Source organism: Heterodontus francisci, unplaced genomic scaffold (assembly GCF_036365525.1).
Source record: "Heterodontus francisci isolate sHetFra1 unplaced genomic scaffold, sHetFra1.hap1 HAP1_SCAFFOLD_1027, whole genome shotgun sequence".
NCBI classification, from domain to species: Eukaryota; Metazoa; Chordata; class Chondrichthyes; order Heterodontiformes; family Heterodontidae; genus Heterodontus; species Heterodontus francisci.
This window is the reverse complement of record NW_027140633.1, coordinates 162,976-178,555: the sequence shown is the minus strand read 5'-3', so window position 1 is coordinate 178,555 and position 15,580 is coordinate 162,976. Positions and strand designations below refer to the sequence as shown.

Here is a 15,580-nt window from a genome sequence, read left to right as displayed (position 1 = left end):
TCTTCACCACTCTATCTACCTGTCCTGCCACCTTCAGGGACCTGTGGACATGCACTCGAAGGTCTCTCACTTCCTCGACCCCTCTCAATACCCTCCTGTTTATTGTGTATTCCCTCGCTTTATTTGCCCTCCCCAAATGCATTACCTCACACTTCTCTGGATTGAATTCCATTTGCCACTCTACCGCCCACTCGACCAAACCATTGATATTATTCTGGAGTCTGCAGCTATCCTCTTCACTCTCAACTACACGGCCAATTTTTGTGTCATCTGCAAATTTCGCAAACGTGCCTCCCACTTTGAAGTCCGAGTTGTTAATATATACCACAAACAGCCAGGGACCCAACACTGAGCCCTGCGGAACGCCACGGGAAGCAGCTTTCCGTTCGCAAACAGGCCCATCGAACTGCTGCCCTTTGTTTCCTGGCCCTGAGCCAATTCTGGATCCAACCTGTCACGTTCCCCTGTATCCCATGGGCTTTGATTTTACTGACCAGTCCGCCAGACGGGACCCTGGCAAGTGCCTTCCTAAACTCCATGTATCCCACGTCCACTGCACTACCCTCACCGATCCTCCTTGGGACATCAGCTGGGGTAACTGTGTTGCAGTTCATCGTACGCTCGGTGGACGTCCAGTCAGTGGTGAGCAGACGGACCAGACTGTTGGGTAGAATGAGGGGCGTCAGTCGCAGGGGCAGAGAGAGAGAAGAGGAAACGTGGAGCTCCTTCGAGCAGAGCAGGTTAAGAGGAGATTTAATTGGGACGTTCGCGATCAGACAGGGTCTGGATGGAGGAAATAAGGAATAACTGTTGCCAGTCGGCGGAAGGGTGCGGAAGCGGAGGAAAACACATTGACGGCGATCGGCTAAAGGACCAGGGGCGACCCAAGGAAATATTTTTTCACGCAGCGCTTTGTTGTGATCTAGAACACGCTGCCTGAAAGGCTCGTGGCAACAGATGCAACGGTAACTTTCAAAAGGGGAATCGGAGAAATACTCGAAAGGGGAAAAATTTGCAGGGATACGGGGAAAGATCAGGGGGGAGTGGGATTAACTGAAAAGCTCGACCAAAGGGCCAGCACAGGGACGATGGGATGAATGGTCTTCTGTGCTGTTTGGCTCAGCGACACCAGAATCCAAATTCAGACTGTTAAATGGTGATGGAAAACTGGAAATGAGGGATATCACCCCGAGAGAGAAGGGACTGAGAGACACTAGTCAGTGTACAGATATCACCCTGAGAGAGAGGGGACTGAGAGACACCAGTCAGTGTACAGATATCACCCTGAGAGAGAGGGGACTGAGAGACACCAGTCAGTGTAGAGATATCACCCTGAGAGAGAGGGGACTGAGAGACACCAGTCAGTGTAGAGATATCACCCTGAGAGAGAGGGGACTGAGAGACACTAGTCAGTGTACAGATATCACCCTGAGAGAGAGGGAACTGAGAGACACAGTCAGTGTACAGATATCACCCTGAGAGAGAGGGGACTGAGAGACGCTAGTCAGTGTACAGATATCACCCTGAGAGAGAGGGACTGAGAGACACCAGTCAGTGTACAGATATCACCCTGAGAGAGAGGGGACTGAGAGACACCAGTCAGTGTACAGATATCACCCTGAGAGAGAGGGGACTGAGAGACACCAGTCAGTGTACAGATATCACCCTGAGAGAGAGGGGACTGAGAGACACCAGTCAGTGTAGAGATATCACCCTGAGAGAGAGGGGACTGAGAGACACCAGTCAGTGTACAGATATCACCCTGAGAAAGAGGGGACTGAGAGACACCAGTCAGTGTAGAGATATCACCCTGAGAGAGAGGGGACTGAGAGACACTAGTCAGTGTACAGATATCACCCTGAGAGAGAGGAACTGAGAGACACCAGTCAGTGTACAGATATCACCCTGAGAGAGAGGGGACTGAGAGACGCTAGTCAGTGTACAGATATCACCCTGAGAGAGAGGGACTGAGAGACACCAGTCAGTGTACAGATATCACCCTGAGAGAAAGGGGACTGAGAGACACCAGTCAGTGTACAGATATCTCCCTGAGAGAGAGGGGAGTGAGAGACACCAGTCAGTGTACAGATATCTCCCTGAGAGAAAGGGGACTGAGAGACACCAGTCAGTGTACAGATATCACCCTGAGAGAGAGGGGACTGAGAGAGACCAGTCAGTGTACAGATATCACCCTGAGAGAGAGGGGACTGAGAGACACCAGTCAGTGTACAGATATCACCCTGAGAGAGAGGGGACTGAGAGACACCAGTCAGTGTACAGATATCACCCTGAGAGAGAGGGGACTGAGAGACACCAGTCAGTGTACAGATATCACCCTGAGAGAGAGGGACTGAGAGACACCAGTCAGTGTACAGATATCTCCCTGAGAGAGAGGGACTGAGAGACACCAGTCAGTGTACAGATATCACCCTGAGAGAGAGGGGACTGAGAGACACCAGTCAGTGTACAGATATCTCCCTGAGAGAGAGGGACTGAGAGACACCAGTCAGTGCACAGATATCACCCTGAGAGAGAGGGACTGAGAGACACCAGTCAGTGTACAGATATCACCCTGAGAGAGAGGGACTGAGAGACACCAGTCAGTGTACAGATATCTCCCTGAGAGAGAGGGGCTGAGAGACACCAGTCAATGTACAGATATCACCCTGAGAGAGAGGGACTGAGAGACACCAGTCAGTGTACAGATATCTCCCTGAGAGAGAGGGGACTGAGAGACACCAGTCAGTGTACAGATATCACCCTGAGAGAGAGAGACTGAGAGACACCAGTCAGTGTACAGATATCACCCTGAGAGAGAGAGACTGAGAGACACCAGTCAGTGTACAGATATCACCCTGAGAGAGAGGGGACTGAGAGACACTAGTCAGTGTACAGATATCACCCTGAGAGAGAGGAACTGAGAGACACCAGTCAGTGTACAGATATCACCCTGAGAGAGAGGGGACTGAGAGACACTAGTCAGTGTACAGATATCACCCTGAGAGAGAGGGACTGAGAGACACCAGTCAGTGTACAGATATCACCCTGAGAGAAAGGGGACTGAGAGACACCAGTCAGTGTACAGATATCTCCCTGAGAGAGAGGGGAGTGAGAGACACCAGTCAGTGTACAGATATCTCCCTGAGAGAAAGGGGACTGAGAGACACCAGTCAGTGTACATATATCACCCTGAGAGAGAGGGGACTGAGAGAGACCAGTCAGTGTACAGATATCACCCTGAGAGAGAGGGGACTGAGAGACACCAGTCAGTGTACAGATATCACCCTGAGAGAGAGGGGACTGAGAGACACCAGTCAGTGTACAGATATCACCCTGAGAGAGAGGGGACTGAGAGACACCAGTCAGTGTACAGATATCACCCTGAGAGAGAGGGGACTGAGAGACACCAGTCAGTGTACAGATATCACCCTGAGAGAGAGGGGACTGAGAGACACCAGTCAGTGTGCAGATATCACCCTGAGAGAGAGGGGACTGAGAGACACCAGTCAGTGTGCAGATATCACCCTGAGAGAGAGGGGACTGAGAGACACCAGTCAGTGTACAGATATCACCCTGAGAGAGAGGGGACTGAGAGACACCAGTCAGTGTACAGATATCACCCTGAGAGAGAGGGGACTGAGAGACACCAGTCAGTGTACAGATATCACCCTGAGAGAGAGGGACTGAGAGACACCAGTCAGTGTACAGATATCACCCTGAGAGAGAGAGGACTGAGAGACACCAATCTGTAAGAGGTTCCCCCTCCCCTTTCCCCCTTTACTCATGCATCTTGACTTTAGTATTTTATAAAGGAGAAATTACACAGACACTTGGCTGGACTGAACCACAAACCTGTTTATTAAAACCCTCCTAACACCCTGATACAAAGACGTCTAAGCTAATTTAAAGGGCTGCACGCGAGACATTGATTGGTCAGTCCGATTTATATCCGTCCACAATTTCACCTCGGCTCCCATCAAAACACACAATTCGTCACGACTCATAAAATAAACCTTTTCGAAAAACCACAGGCAAAAACCCCACCTTTCTGCCCCAAACTCACTCAATTCAAAACCCCCCAAACCCTCCCAGGATGTGGTTGTCACACGGATGTGGCTGACGTGTTAACAGTCCTCCACGCGCTTGGTACTTCTGCTGAGAGTTTTCGGTCCATGAGCCCCCGTTGACCGTTCCTGAGCCTCCTTCTTGGCTGCAGTGCCAAGCATCTTTGAATCTCTTTCCTCTGTTACCTGCCTGGTCCAGACAGATTCACTCAGTGCTGATGTTATTACCTTGACCGAGAACTATGAATTCCACCAAGGTGAGGTATTCCAGGCTCCAAAGCTGACATACACGGCAATGGTTTCTCTCCTGTCCTGACAGGAATGTCTGCTGTGATCTGGGGCCGGTTAGTTGAAACAATTACTTAACATGTTGGCAGTTATCCTGTGTCACTCCCCATACTCCACAAAGTCCCCTTTAAAATTCCAGTTGGGGACGGGGAGGAATTCCGATCCCACTTGCGTTAGATACACTGTCCTTACCCCACTCTGGGACCGGTTGACACAGTGCTTTAGATACACTGTCCTTTCCCCCTCTGGGACCGGGTGTCACAGTGCGTTAGATACACTGTCCTTTCCCCTCTGGGACCGGGTGTCACAGTGTGTTAGATACACTGTCCTTTCCCCCTCTGGGACTGGGTGTCACAGTGCGTTAGATACACTGTCCTTTCCCCCTCTGTGATCGGGTGTTACAGTGCGTTTGATACACTGTCCTTTCCCCCTCTGTGATCGGGTGTTACAGTGCGTTTGATACACTGTCCTTTCCCCCTCTGGGTTCGGGTGTCACAGTGCGTTAGATACACTGTCCTTTCCCCCTCTGGGATCGGGTATCACAGTGTGTTAGATACACTGTCCTTTCCCCCTCTGGGATCGGGTGTTACAGTGCGTTAGATACACTGTCCTTTCCCCCTCTGTGATCGGGTGTTACAGTGCGTTAGATACACTGTCCTTTCCCCCTCTGGGATCGGGTGTCACAGTGTGTTAGATACACTGTCCTTTCCCCCTCTGGGATCGGGTGTCACAGTGTGTTAGATACACTGTCCTTTCCCCCTCTGTGATCGGGTGTTACAGTGCGTTAGATACACTGTCCTTTCCCCCTCTGTGATCGGGTGTTACAGTGCGTTAGATACACTGTCCTTTCCCCCTCTGGGATCGGGTGTCACAGTGTGTTAGATACACTGTCCTTTCCCCCTCTGGGATCGGGTGTCACAGTGTGTTAGATACACTGTCCTTTCCCCCTCTGTGATCGGGTGTTACAGTGCATTAGATACACTGTCCTTTCCCCCTCTGTGATCGGGTGTTACAGTGCGTTAGATACACTGTCCTTTCCCCCTCTGGGATCGGGTGTTACAGAGTGTTAGATGCACTGTCCTTTCCCCCTCTGGGATCGGGTGTCACAATTTGCATCGTTTCACAGCATTTCATCTCTTGTGCCTCACTTGAATAAAGATTGATTCAGAAAAATACCTTGTGCACGTCAACAGAGCTAGTTATCACACAGTACGATCCCACAAACTGCAATGTTATACCCACCACATTGTCGGTTGTCCTAAGCAACATGGGTAGTATGGGCCGAGGTTAGAAACAGGAGAGGTGAGGTCACCCTGTTGGGAGTCTTTTATAGACCTCCGAATAGTTCCAAAGATGTAGAGGAAAGGATAGCGAAGATGATTCTCGACAGGAGCGAGAGTATCAGGGTAGTTGTTCTGGGGGACTTTAACTTTCCAAATATTGACTGGAAATACTATAGTTCGAGTAATTTAGATGGGTCAGTTTTTGTCCAGTGTGTGCAGGAGGGTTTTCTGACACAGTATGTAGACAGGCCAACCAGGGGCGATGCCACATTGGATTTGGTACTGGGAAATGAACCCGGCCAGGTGTTAGATTTAGATGTAGGTGAGCACTTTGGTGATAGTGATCACAATTCGGTTAGGTTTACCTTAGCGATGGGCAGGGACAGGCATATACAGCTGGGCAAGAATTATAACTGGGGGAAAGGAAATTATGATGCGATTAGGCAATATTTAGGATGCGTAGGATGGGGAAGGAAACTGCAGGGGATGGGCACAATCAAAATGTGGAGCTTATTCAGGGAGCAGCTACTGCGTGTCCTTGATAAGTATGTACCTGTGAGGCAGGGAGGAAGTTGTCGAGCGAGGGAGCCGTGGTTTACTAAAGAAGTTGAAGAGCTTGTCAAGAGGAAGAAGAAGGCTTATGTTCGGATGAGACGTGAAGGCTCAGTTAGGGCGCTTGAGAGTTACAAGCTAGCCAGGAAGGATCTAAAGGGAGAGCTAAGAAGAGCAAGGAGAGGACACGAGAAGTCATTGGCGGATAGGATCAGGGAAAACCCTAAGGCTTTCTATAGGTATATCAGGAATAAAAGAATGACTAGAGTTAGATTAGGGCCAATCAAGGATAGTAGTGGGAAGTTGTGTGTGGAATCGGAGGAGATAGGGGAAGCGTTAGTGAATATTTTGCGTCAGTATTTACAGTAGAGAAAGAAAATGTTGTCGAGGAGAATACTGAGATACAGGCTATTAGGCTAGATGGGATTGAGGTTCACAAGGAGGAGGTGTTAGCAATTTTGGAAAGTGTGAAAATAGATAAGTCCCCTGGGCCAGATGGGATTTATCCTAGGATTCGCTGGGAAGCTAGGGAGGAGATTGCAGAGCCTTTGTCCTTGATCTTTATGTCGTCATTGTCGACAGGAATAGTGCCGGAAGACTGGAGGATAGCAAATGTTGTCCCCTTGTTCAAGAAGGGGAGTAGAGACAGCCCTGGTAATTATAGACCTGTGAGCCTTACTTCAGTTGTGGGTAAAATGTTGGAAAAGGTTATAAGAGACAGGATTTATAATCATCTTGAAAAGAATAAGTTCATTAGAGATAGTCAGCACGGTTTTGTGAAGGGTAGGTCGTGCCTCACAAACCTTATTGAGTTTTTCGAGAAGGTGACCAAACAGGTGGATGAGGGTAAAGCAGTGGATGTGGTGTATATGGATTTCAGTAAGGCGTTTGATAAGGTTCCCCACGGCAGGCTATTGAAGAAAATACGGAAGTATGGGGTTGAAGGTGATTTAGAGCTTTGGATCAGAAATTGGCTAGCTGAAAGAAGACAGAGGGTGGTGGTTGATGGCAAATGTTCATCCTGGAGTTTAGTTACTAGTGGTGTACCGCAAGGATCTGTTTTGGGGCCACTGCTGTTTGTCATTTTTATAAATGACCTGGAAGAGGGTGTAGAAGGGTGGGTTAGTAAATTTGCGGATGACACGAAGGTCGGTGGAGTTGTGGATAGTGCCGAAGGATGTTGTAGGTTACAGAGGGACATAGATAGGCTGCAGAGCTGGGCTGAGAGATGGCAAATGGAGTTTAATGCGGAAAAGTGTGAGGTGATTCACTTTGGAAGGAGTAACAGGAATGCAGAGTACTGGGCTAATGGGAAGATTCTTGGTAGTGTAGATGAACAGAGAGATCTTGGTGTCCAGTTACATAAATCCCTGAAAGTTGCCACCCAGGTTAATAGGGCTGTTAAGAAGGCATATGGTGTGTTAGCTTTTATTAGTAGGGGGATCGAGTTTCGGAGGCACGAGGTCATGCTGCAGCTGTACAAAACTCTGGTGCGGCCGCACCTGGAGTATTGCGTGCAGTTCTGGTCACCGCATTATAGGAAGGATGTGGAAGCTTTGGAAAGGGTGCAGAGGAGATTTACTAGGATGTTGCCTGGTATGGAGGGAAGGTCTTACGAGGAAAGGCTGAGGGACTTGAGGTTGTTTTCGTTAGAGAGAAGGAGGAGGAGAGGTGACTTAATAGAGACATATAAGATAATCAGAGGGTTAGATAGGGTGGATAGTGAGTGTCTTTTTCCTCGGATGGTGATGGCAAACACGAGGGGACATAGCTTTAAGTTGAGGGGTGATAGATATAGGACAGATGTCAGAGGTAGTTTCTTTACACAGAGAGTAGTAGGGGCGTGGAACGGCCTGCCTGCAACAGTAGTAGACTCGCCAACTTTAAGGGCATTTAAGTGGTCATTGGATAGACATATGGATGAAAATGGAATAGTGTATCGGTACTGAGAGAGTCTGATATAAAGCACGGAGCAGATCGGTACAGAGAGAGTCTGATATAAAACACGGAACGGAGCAGTACAGAGAGAGTCTGATATAAAACATGGAGCGGATCAGTACAGAGAGAGTGATATAAAACATGGAGCGGATCGGTACAGAGTGAGTCTGATCGAAACCCCGGAGCGAGTCGGTACAGAGAGGGTCTGATATAAAACACGGAGCGGATCGGTACTGAGAGAGTCTGATATAAAGCACGGAGCAGATCGGTACAGAGAGAGTCTGATATAAAACACGGAACGGAGCAGTACAGGGAGAGTCTGATATAAAACATGGAGCGGATCAGTACAGAGAGAGTCTGATATAAACCATAGTGCGGATCGGTACAGTGAGAGTCTGATATAAAACACGGAGCAGATTGGTACACAGAGAGAGTCCAATATAAAACACGGAGCGGGTCGGTACAGGGAGAGTCTGATATAAAACACGGAGCAGATCGGTACAGAAAGGGTCTGATCTAAGCCTTGGAGTGGGTTGGTACAGAGAGAGTCTGATATAAAACACGGAGCGGATTGGTACAGAGAGAGTCTGATATAAAACACGGAGCGGATCAGTGCAGAGAGAGTCTGATATAAAACACGGAGCAGATTGGTACACAGAGAGAGTCTGATATAAAACACGGAGCGGATCGGTGCAGAGAGAGTCTGATATAAAACAGGGAGCAGATTGGTACACAGAGAGAGTCTGATATAAAACACAGAGCGGATCGGTGCAGAGAGAGTCTGATGTAAAACACGGAGCGGATCGATGCAGAGAGTCTGATATAAAACACAGAGCGGATCAGTACAGAGAGAGTCTGATATAAAACAGGGAGCAGATTGGTGCACAGAGAGAGTCTGATCTAAAACATGGAGTGGATCGGGACAGGGAGCGTCTGATCTAGGGCGGCACAGTGGCGCAGTGGTTAGCACTGCAGCCTCTCATCTCCAGGGACCCAGGGTTCAATTCTGGGTACTGCCTGTGCAGAGTTTGCAAGTTCTCCCTGTGACCGTGTGGGTTTTCGCCGGGTGCTCCGGTTTCCTCCCACATGCCAAATACTTGCAGGTGATAGGTAAATTGGCCATTATAAATTGCTCCTAGTGTAGGTAGGTGGTAGGGAATATGGGATTACTGTAGGGTTAGCATAAATGGGTGGTTCTTGGTCGGCACAGACTCGGTGGGCCAAAGGGCCTGTTTCAGTGCTGTATCTCTAAATAAAATGAAATAAGTAAAACACAGAGCGGATTGGTAATGCAAGCATCTGATCTAAAACACGGAGAGGATCAGTACTGAGTGAATCTGATCTAAAACACGGACTGGATCGATATAGAGAGAGTCTGATCTAAAACACGGAGTGGTTCGGGACAGGGAGCGTCTGATATAAAACACGGAGTGGATTAATACAGAGAGAGTCTGATCTAAAACATGGAGTGGATCGGGACAGGGAGCGTCTGATATAAAACACGGAGTGGATTAATACAAATACTGGTTCGACACCCTCAGTGGCGTCCCGACTTCATGGCCAGTGGCGTCAGGGATTGTAGCCAGCGGACGGTGCGCCCTCTCGCTTCTTCCCAGGAGAACAGTGGGCGGTAGCCAAAGTGCCGGGCGGCCTTGTCTGTCTGCACGGTGAAGGTGGACGTGGTGAGAGTCAGGATGGAACGATTGAAGAATAGGTTGAAGGTGTAGAAGGGGCGGAGAACGTATTGGATCAGCTCTGCCAGGCAAGCTAGCATGTAGACGAGGGCAAAGGGCAGCACCGGCCTCTCCTGGCCGACCAGCCGCACCCCGCAAGGCCCCAGAAGCTCCATGGTGAAATCCAGGTGGCTTTTGTCCGGTGAGTCATCATAGCAGTAGTAGGCTTGCCCTCCAAGTACTCCCGGCTTCTCCTGAAGGGATCTGGCGGCTAGCAAATGCATCCACGCCACGTTCCCTAGAGTGGGGAGCAGAAAACAAATCAACAAATTCCCCCTGTCCACGTCCGACCACTGAGGAGGAGGCCGTTCAGCCCCTCGAACCTGTTTCCCCTCCATTCTATCTGTCCTTTAGGAACAGTAGGGGGACTGTCACCCATTCCCTATCCAGGGAACGGCATCATTAAATGGACACAGCCCACAGTGCTAGTGGCAGGGACAGGGGGATGTCACCCACTCTGTGTATGTGTGTGTGTGCATGTGAGAGTGGGTGGGGTTGCGTGTCTGTGTTTGTGAGAGTGTGTGAGTGAGTGTGCGTGTGCGTGTTCAGAACTGAAGGGGACTAAAAGAGCTCCAGAACCCACAGTGCCCACGAGTGCTCCCGCCATCCGTCCCTTGGACTCACCGACATAGACTTCCCCGATTTGAACCGTGCCAGGCGTTAAGCGGAACATGCGCCCGCCCCGGCGTTGGGCTCGCTCGTAAGACATCCTCAGCAAGGGGCAGCTCTCGCCGTAGATCCCCATGGGCCTGAGGGCACAGGTGTGCAGAGTCTTCCCGCCGGTCACCTGCGGGGGAAAGAATCCGGGAAAGTCTCTTAGTCAGGCCGCATCCGTCCATTGGCGGGGCCCTTTTGGGGCCTAGCTCAGGCTTTTCCAACTCAAGCCATTCCCTCCCTCCAGCCACCACCCACACCTCTACCCCCCGCCCTCCCGCCGGCTGCCAATTCCGGCAGGACGTATCCCTGAAGACTGCCCATCCCATCCGGCCAAATACACAGTCATTCCCGCTCCCCATATTCCTGATGCCTCGGTGTCTGTCATTCCTGGAAACTCCAGGGCGTGCCCCCCACACCTACCCCCTCAGGCGGTTGGCAAGAGGGACAGACCCCGCCCCACCCTCTCCCAAAGTTTTAAAGAAGAGGCGAGGATCCCGTGGACTCTTGCTGTGCCACGTTGAAATTTCTCACCTCCATCCCATTGGCTTTGAGGATGAGTTCCTCGGCTTTTGCCTTTGACCTTGCGTAGGCATTCGAGTGGAAGGTGTTGTAACTGGTTTCCTCGTTACCTCTACGGGGGTCAAAACAGAACAACTTAAGACCACAAGGAAGGGGAACAGGAGCAGGCTGTTCGGCCCCTCGAGCCTTGCTCCCCCATTCAATATCACCCCGGCTGACCTCCTGTCTCAACTCCACTTGCACGCTCTCTTTCCCATATCCCTCGATACCCTGTTGGAGGATCAGTACTGAGGGAGTGCCGCACTGTCGGAGGGTCAGTACTGAGGGAGCACCGCACTGTCGGAGGGTCAGTACTGAGGGAGTGCCGCACTGTCGGAGGGTCAGTACTGAGGGAGTGCCGCACTGTTGGAGGGTCAGTACTGAGGGAGTGCCGCCCTGTTGGAGGGTCAGTACTGAGGGAGTGCCGCACTGTTGGAGGGTCAGTACTGAGGGAGCACTGCACTGTCGGAGGGTCAGTGCTGAGGGAGTGCCGCACTGTCGGAGGGTCAGTACTGAGGGAGTGCCGCAATGTTGGAGGGTCAGTACTGAGGGAGCTCCGCACTGTCAGAGGCGCAGTCTTTCAGATGTGACAGTAGGCTGAGAGCCCTGCCTGCCCTCTCGGGGACATTGCTGCTCCTGGGATCTTGCTGTGCACAAACTGGCTGCCTGTATGACAGCGACGAGTATATTTCACAGAGTACTTCATTGGTTTTTACACACCTCGGGACACTGTGAGGATGTGCCTGATGCTATAGAAATGCACATCCTTCTTCCCACACTGCCTTGCAACTCTTTCTTCTTGATTCCCGCCCTGATGTACCTGTAAAATGGCTGCCCTTTGATGTTCGGACCCACGACCTCCATGGAACTGGTGAAGACACAGGATTGGATGCCATTCCTCACGCAAGCCTCAATGACGTGGCGCGTCCCTGCGGAAGAGAGCGGTACGCGATGCGTGAGAACGGCCGGGCGGCCGGGCAATCAGCCGCGACATCGCTCCGTTTCCCCAAAGGTTTGATTCCGGCTGGTCGACTGCCTGGCTGCACCGGCCCCACGTGGATCTGTCGACAGTCGCGCTCCGGGCCTCCGGGATTGGCTGTCCACATGCTGGGGTCGGCTACCCCGCATCATGTGCTGGGCGCCACACGTGGGGCGTCACAGGCAGGACAACACGCGCGGGGTGTTACATTGATGGGGTGCATCAAAGGCTAGGTGACACAAGTAGGGGCGTCACTTACTAGGTGACACACGCGGGTCGTCACTGTCTGGGTGACAAATACAGGGCGTCACTGACTAGGTGACACACGCGGGGCGTCACAGACTGGGCATCACATTCATAGCGCCACATGCTGGGCATCATCATTCCCTCCTCGGGCCTCTCCAGGACTCACCTTCGACATTCACCTTCTCCAAAGTGGCTTCGGGAAGCCGACCGAACACGTCAACAATCCCGGCCACGTGAATGATGACATCAACACCCTCCGAGGCTCGGAACAACTGCTCACGGTCAGTGAGGTCACCCTGCACCATAGTCACGGTCACTGAGTCTAAATACAGGAGAGAGAGACACAGAGAGAGGGAGAGAGAGACACCCACAGAAAGAGGGAAAGAAAGAGACAGAGAGAGGAAGAGCCAGAGAGCCAGAGGGAGACAGGGACAGAGACAGGGACAGAGAGACAAGAGAAGTGACAGAGAGTGACAGAGTGAGAGAGTGAAGGAGGCAGAGAGAGAGACAGAGTGAGAGACAAACAGAGAGACAGAGAGTGAGGCAGAGGGAGACCAAGAGAGACAGAGAGAGAGAGAGAGACAGAGAGAGAGAGATTAAGAGAGAGAGCGAGCGAGACAGAGCGAGCGAGAGAGACACACACAAAGAGACAGAGAGAGAGAGATAAAGGGAGAGAGAGAGAGACAGAGCGAGAGTGAGAGAAAGACAGAGAGAGAGAGAGAGAGAGCGAGAGTGAGAGAGAAAGAGAGAGAGAGAAACAGAGACGGAGAGACGGGTGGGCGAGACAGAGCGAGATCAGCAACAGAGAGGGAGCAAGGAACAGAGAGTGAGAGACAGAGAGGGAGAGAGAAAAGAGAGTGAGAAACAGAGAGAAAAGGGATATTGGTCAATTTTAAAGAATAATTTCACACAGTGTGTTGATGGAAGCTCCATCCATCGCAAACTAATCCCACTGCCCCCGCTCTCTCTCCCAATATCCCTGTATCAATCCCCAAACTAATCCCATTGCCCCGCTCTCTCCCAATATCCCTGTATCAATCCCCAAACTAATCCCACTGCCCCGCTCTCTCCCAATATCCCTGTATCAATCCCCAAACTAATCCCACTGCCCCGCTCTCTCCCAATATCCCTGTATCAATCCCCAAACTAATCCCACTGCCCCGCTCTCTCTCCCCATATCCCTGTATCAATCCCCAAACTAATCCCACTGCCCCGCTCTCTCCCAATATCCCTGTATCAATCCCCAAACTAATCCCACTGCCCCGCTCTCTCCCAATATCCCTGTATCAATCCCCAAACTAATCCCACTGCCCCGCTCTCTCTCCCCATATCCCTGTATCAATCCCCAAACTAATCCCACTGCCCCCGCTCTCTCTCCCAATATCCCTGTATCAATCCCCAAACTAATCCCACTGCCCCGCTCTCTCTCCCCATATCCCTGTATCAATCCCCAAACTAATCCCACTGCCCCGCTCTCTCTCCCAATATCCCTGTATCAATCCCCAAACTAATCCCACTGCCCCGCTCTCTCCCCATATCCCTGTATCAATCCCCAATCCCAAAAGTCTTTCTCCTTACCCGTGCTCAGAGTCTCTATCTCTCTGTCCGGGCGCAGATTGAAGACACGAATCTCGGAGATGCCCTCTCCACTCTCCGCCAACATTCTCACCAGGTGTTTGCCGAGAAAGCCACATCCCCCAGTGACCAGGTAGACCTGTCCCGCAGTCCCGGACATCTCCGCTGTGTCTGTGTAGAGGTGAGCTGTCCGCAGTCCCTCTGGTATTTAATGTTGGTTTCAAGCTGAAAGAAATGTTTCAAACAGTCTCTCAGTACACGCAGCGGGAAAGAGGGAATGGTCCGCTCCTGTGTGGCACTGAGAGACAGTGGGAGACACAGAGAAAGAGGGAGACACAGAGACAAACAGACAGAGACAGAGAGACAGACAGAGAGGGAGACAGAGAGAAAAGGAGAGAGGGAGTGAGACAAGGAGAGAAAGAGACAGAAATAGAAAGATACAGAGGGAGTCAGGGAGAGTGAGAGACAGAGAGAGGGAGAGAAAGGTGGGCAGACAGACAGTGAGAGACAGACACAAAGAGAGACAGAGAGAGAGACAGAGAAAGAAGGGGAAAGAGAGAGAGTAACAGGGGGAGACAGAGACACAGAGGGGCAGAGAGAGAGAGAGAGAGAAAGGGAGAGACACAGAGAGACAGACAGGCAGAGAGAGGCACACAGAGAGACAGAGAGACCCAGAGTGAGAGACAGAGAGAAAGAAAGAAAGTGGGAAAGAGAGAGAGAGTCACAGAGATCGAGACAGAGAGAGAGAAAGAGAGTGTGAGAGAGAGAGAGAGAAAGAGAGAGACAGAGAGAGAGAGAAAGAGAGTGGGAGAGTGACAGAGAGTGAGAGAGAGACAGAAAGGGACAATGCGGCACTCCCTCAGAACTGACCCTCCGACAGTGCAGCACTCCCTCAGTACTGACCCTCCGACAGTGCGGCACTCCCTCAGTACTGACCCTCCAACAGTGCAGCACTCCCTCAGTACTGACCCTCCGACAGTGCAGCACTCCCTCAGTACTGACCCTCCGACAGTGCGGAGCTCCCTCAGTCCTGACCCTCCGACAGTGCAGCACTCCCTCAGTACTGATCCTCCGACAGTGCGGAGCTCCCTCAGTACTGACCCTCTGACAGTGCGGCACTCCCTCAGTGCTGACCCTCCGACAGTGCAGCACTCCCTCAGTACTGACCCTCCGACAGTGCAGCACTCCCTCAGTACTGACCCTCCGACAATGCAGCACTCCCTCAGTACTGACCCTCCGACAGTGCGGAGCTCCCTCAGTACTGACCCTCCGACAGTGCGGAGCTCCCTCAGTACTGACCCTCCGACAGTGCGGAGCTCCCTCAATAATGACCCTCCGACAGTGCGGAGCTCCCTCAGTACTGACCCTCCGACAGTGCGGCGCTCCCTCAGTACTGACCCTCCGACAGCGCGGCACTCCCTCAGTACTGACAGAGGGATGAAACACCCTTTTAACTGTTTCTCCGTACATTGCTGGTCTGCAGTTTAATCTTCATCTTGCTGTCATCACTTGATTTCACATTTTCCGTGTCTTGCTAATGTTTTTCTCTCTGACACAGATAAATGACTGTTAGATAAGGTTCCTATCTTCACTGTCCCTGTACTAAGTGAGAAATAACAGTCAGCTGTTGTGACACTAAACAGTTAGAACAAAGAACAAAGAACAAAGAAAATTACAGCACAGGAACAGGCCCTTCGGCCCTCCAAG

At 51.3% G+C, this 15,580-nt stretch overlaps 1 protein-coding gene across 3 annotated transcripts; it reads right to left on the bottom strand.

The window, feature by feature from the left end:
• Window positions 1-3,840: 3,840 nt before the first annotated feature.
• Window positions 3,841-15,333, bottom strand: LOC137360353 (3 beta-hydroxysteroid dehydrogenase type 7-like). Of its 3 annotated transcripts, none has more exons than XM_068025801.1 (7): window positions 15,239-15,333; window positions 13,877-14,098; window positions 12,465-12,620; window positions 11,894-12,002; window positions 11,047-11,146; window positions 10,483-10,645; window positions 3,841-10,096 (listed from the first exon to the last, which is right to left on the bottom strand). In XM_068025801.1, the coding sequence occupies exons 2-7, from the start codon at window positions 14,031-14,033 to the stop codon at window positions 9,663-9,665; spliced, it is 1,119 nt and encodes a 372-aa protein (XP_067881902.1). In that variant the 5' UTR covers window positions 14,034-14,098; window positions 15,239-15,333; the 3' UTR covers window positions 3,841-9,662. The 3 variants fall into 3 exon arrangements, with proteins under 3 accessions (XP_067881902.1, XP_067881903.1, XP_067881904.1); XM_068025802.1 differs by having other exon boundaries at window positions 15,272-15,295; XM_068025803.1 differs by lacking the exon at window positions 15,239-15,333 and adding an exon at window positions 14,876-14,895.
• Between the last annotated feature and the right edge of the window lie 247 nt (window positions 15,334-15,580).

Excerpts from the sequence above, each read along its gene's own strand:
- LOC137360353 (XM_068025801.1), bottom strand. The coding sequence starts at position 14,033 with ATGTCCGGGACTGCGGGACAGGTCTACCTGGTCACTGGGGGATGTGGC. Across the intron at positions 11,147-11,893 it reads AAAGGGCAGCCATTTTACAG|AGGTAACGAGGAAACCAGTT; the intron begins GTACATCAGGGC and ends TGACCCCCGTAG. Across the intron at positions 10,646-11,046 it reads TCAAAGCCAATGGGATGGAG|GTGACCGGCGGGAAGACTCT; the intron begins GTGAGAAATTTC and ends TTTCCCCCGCAG.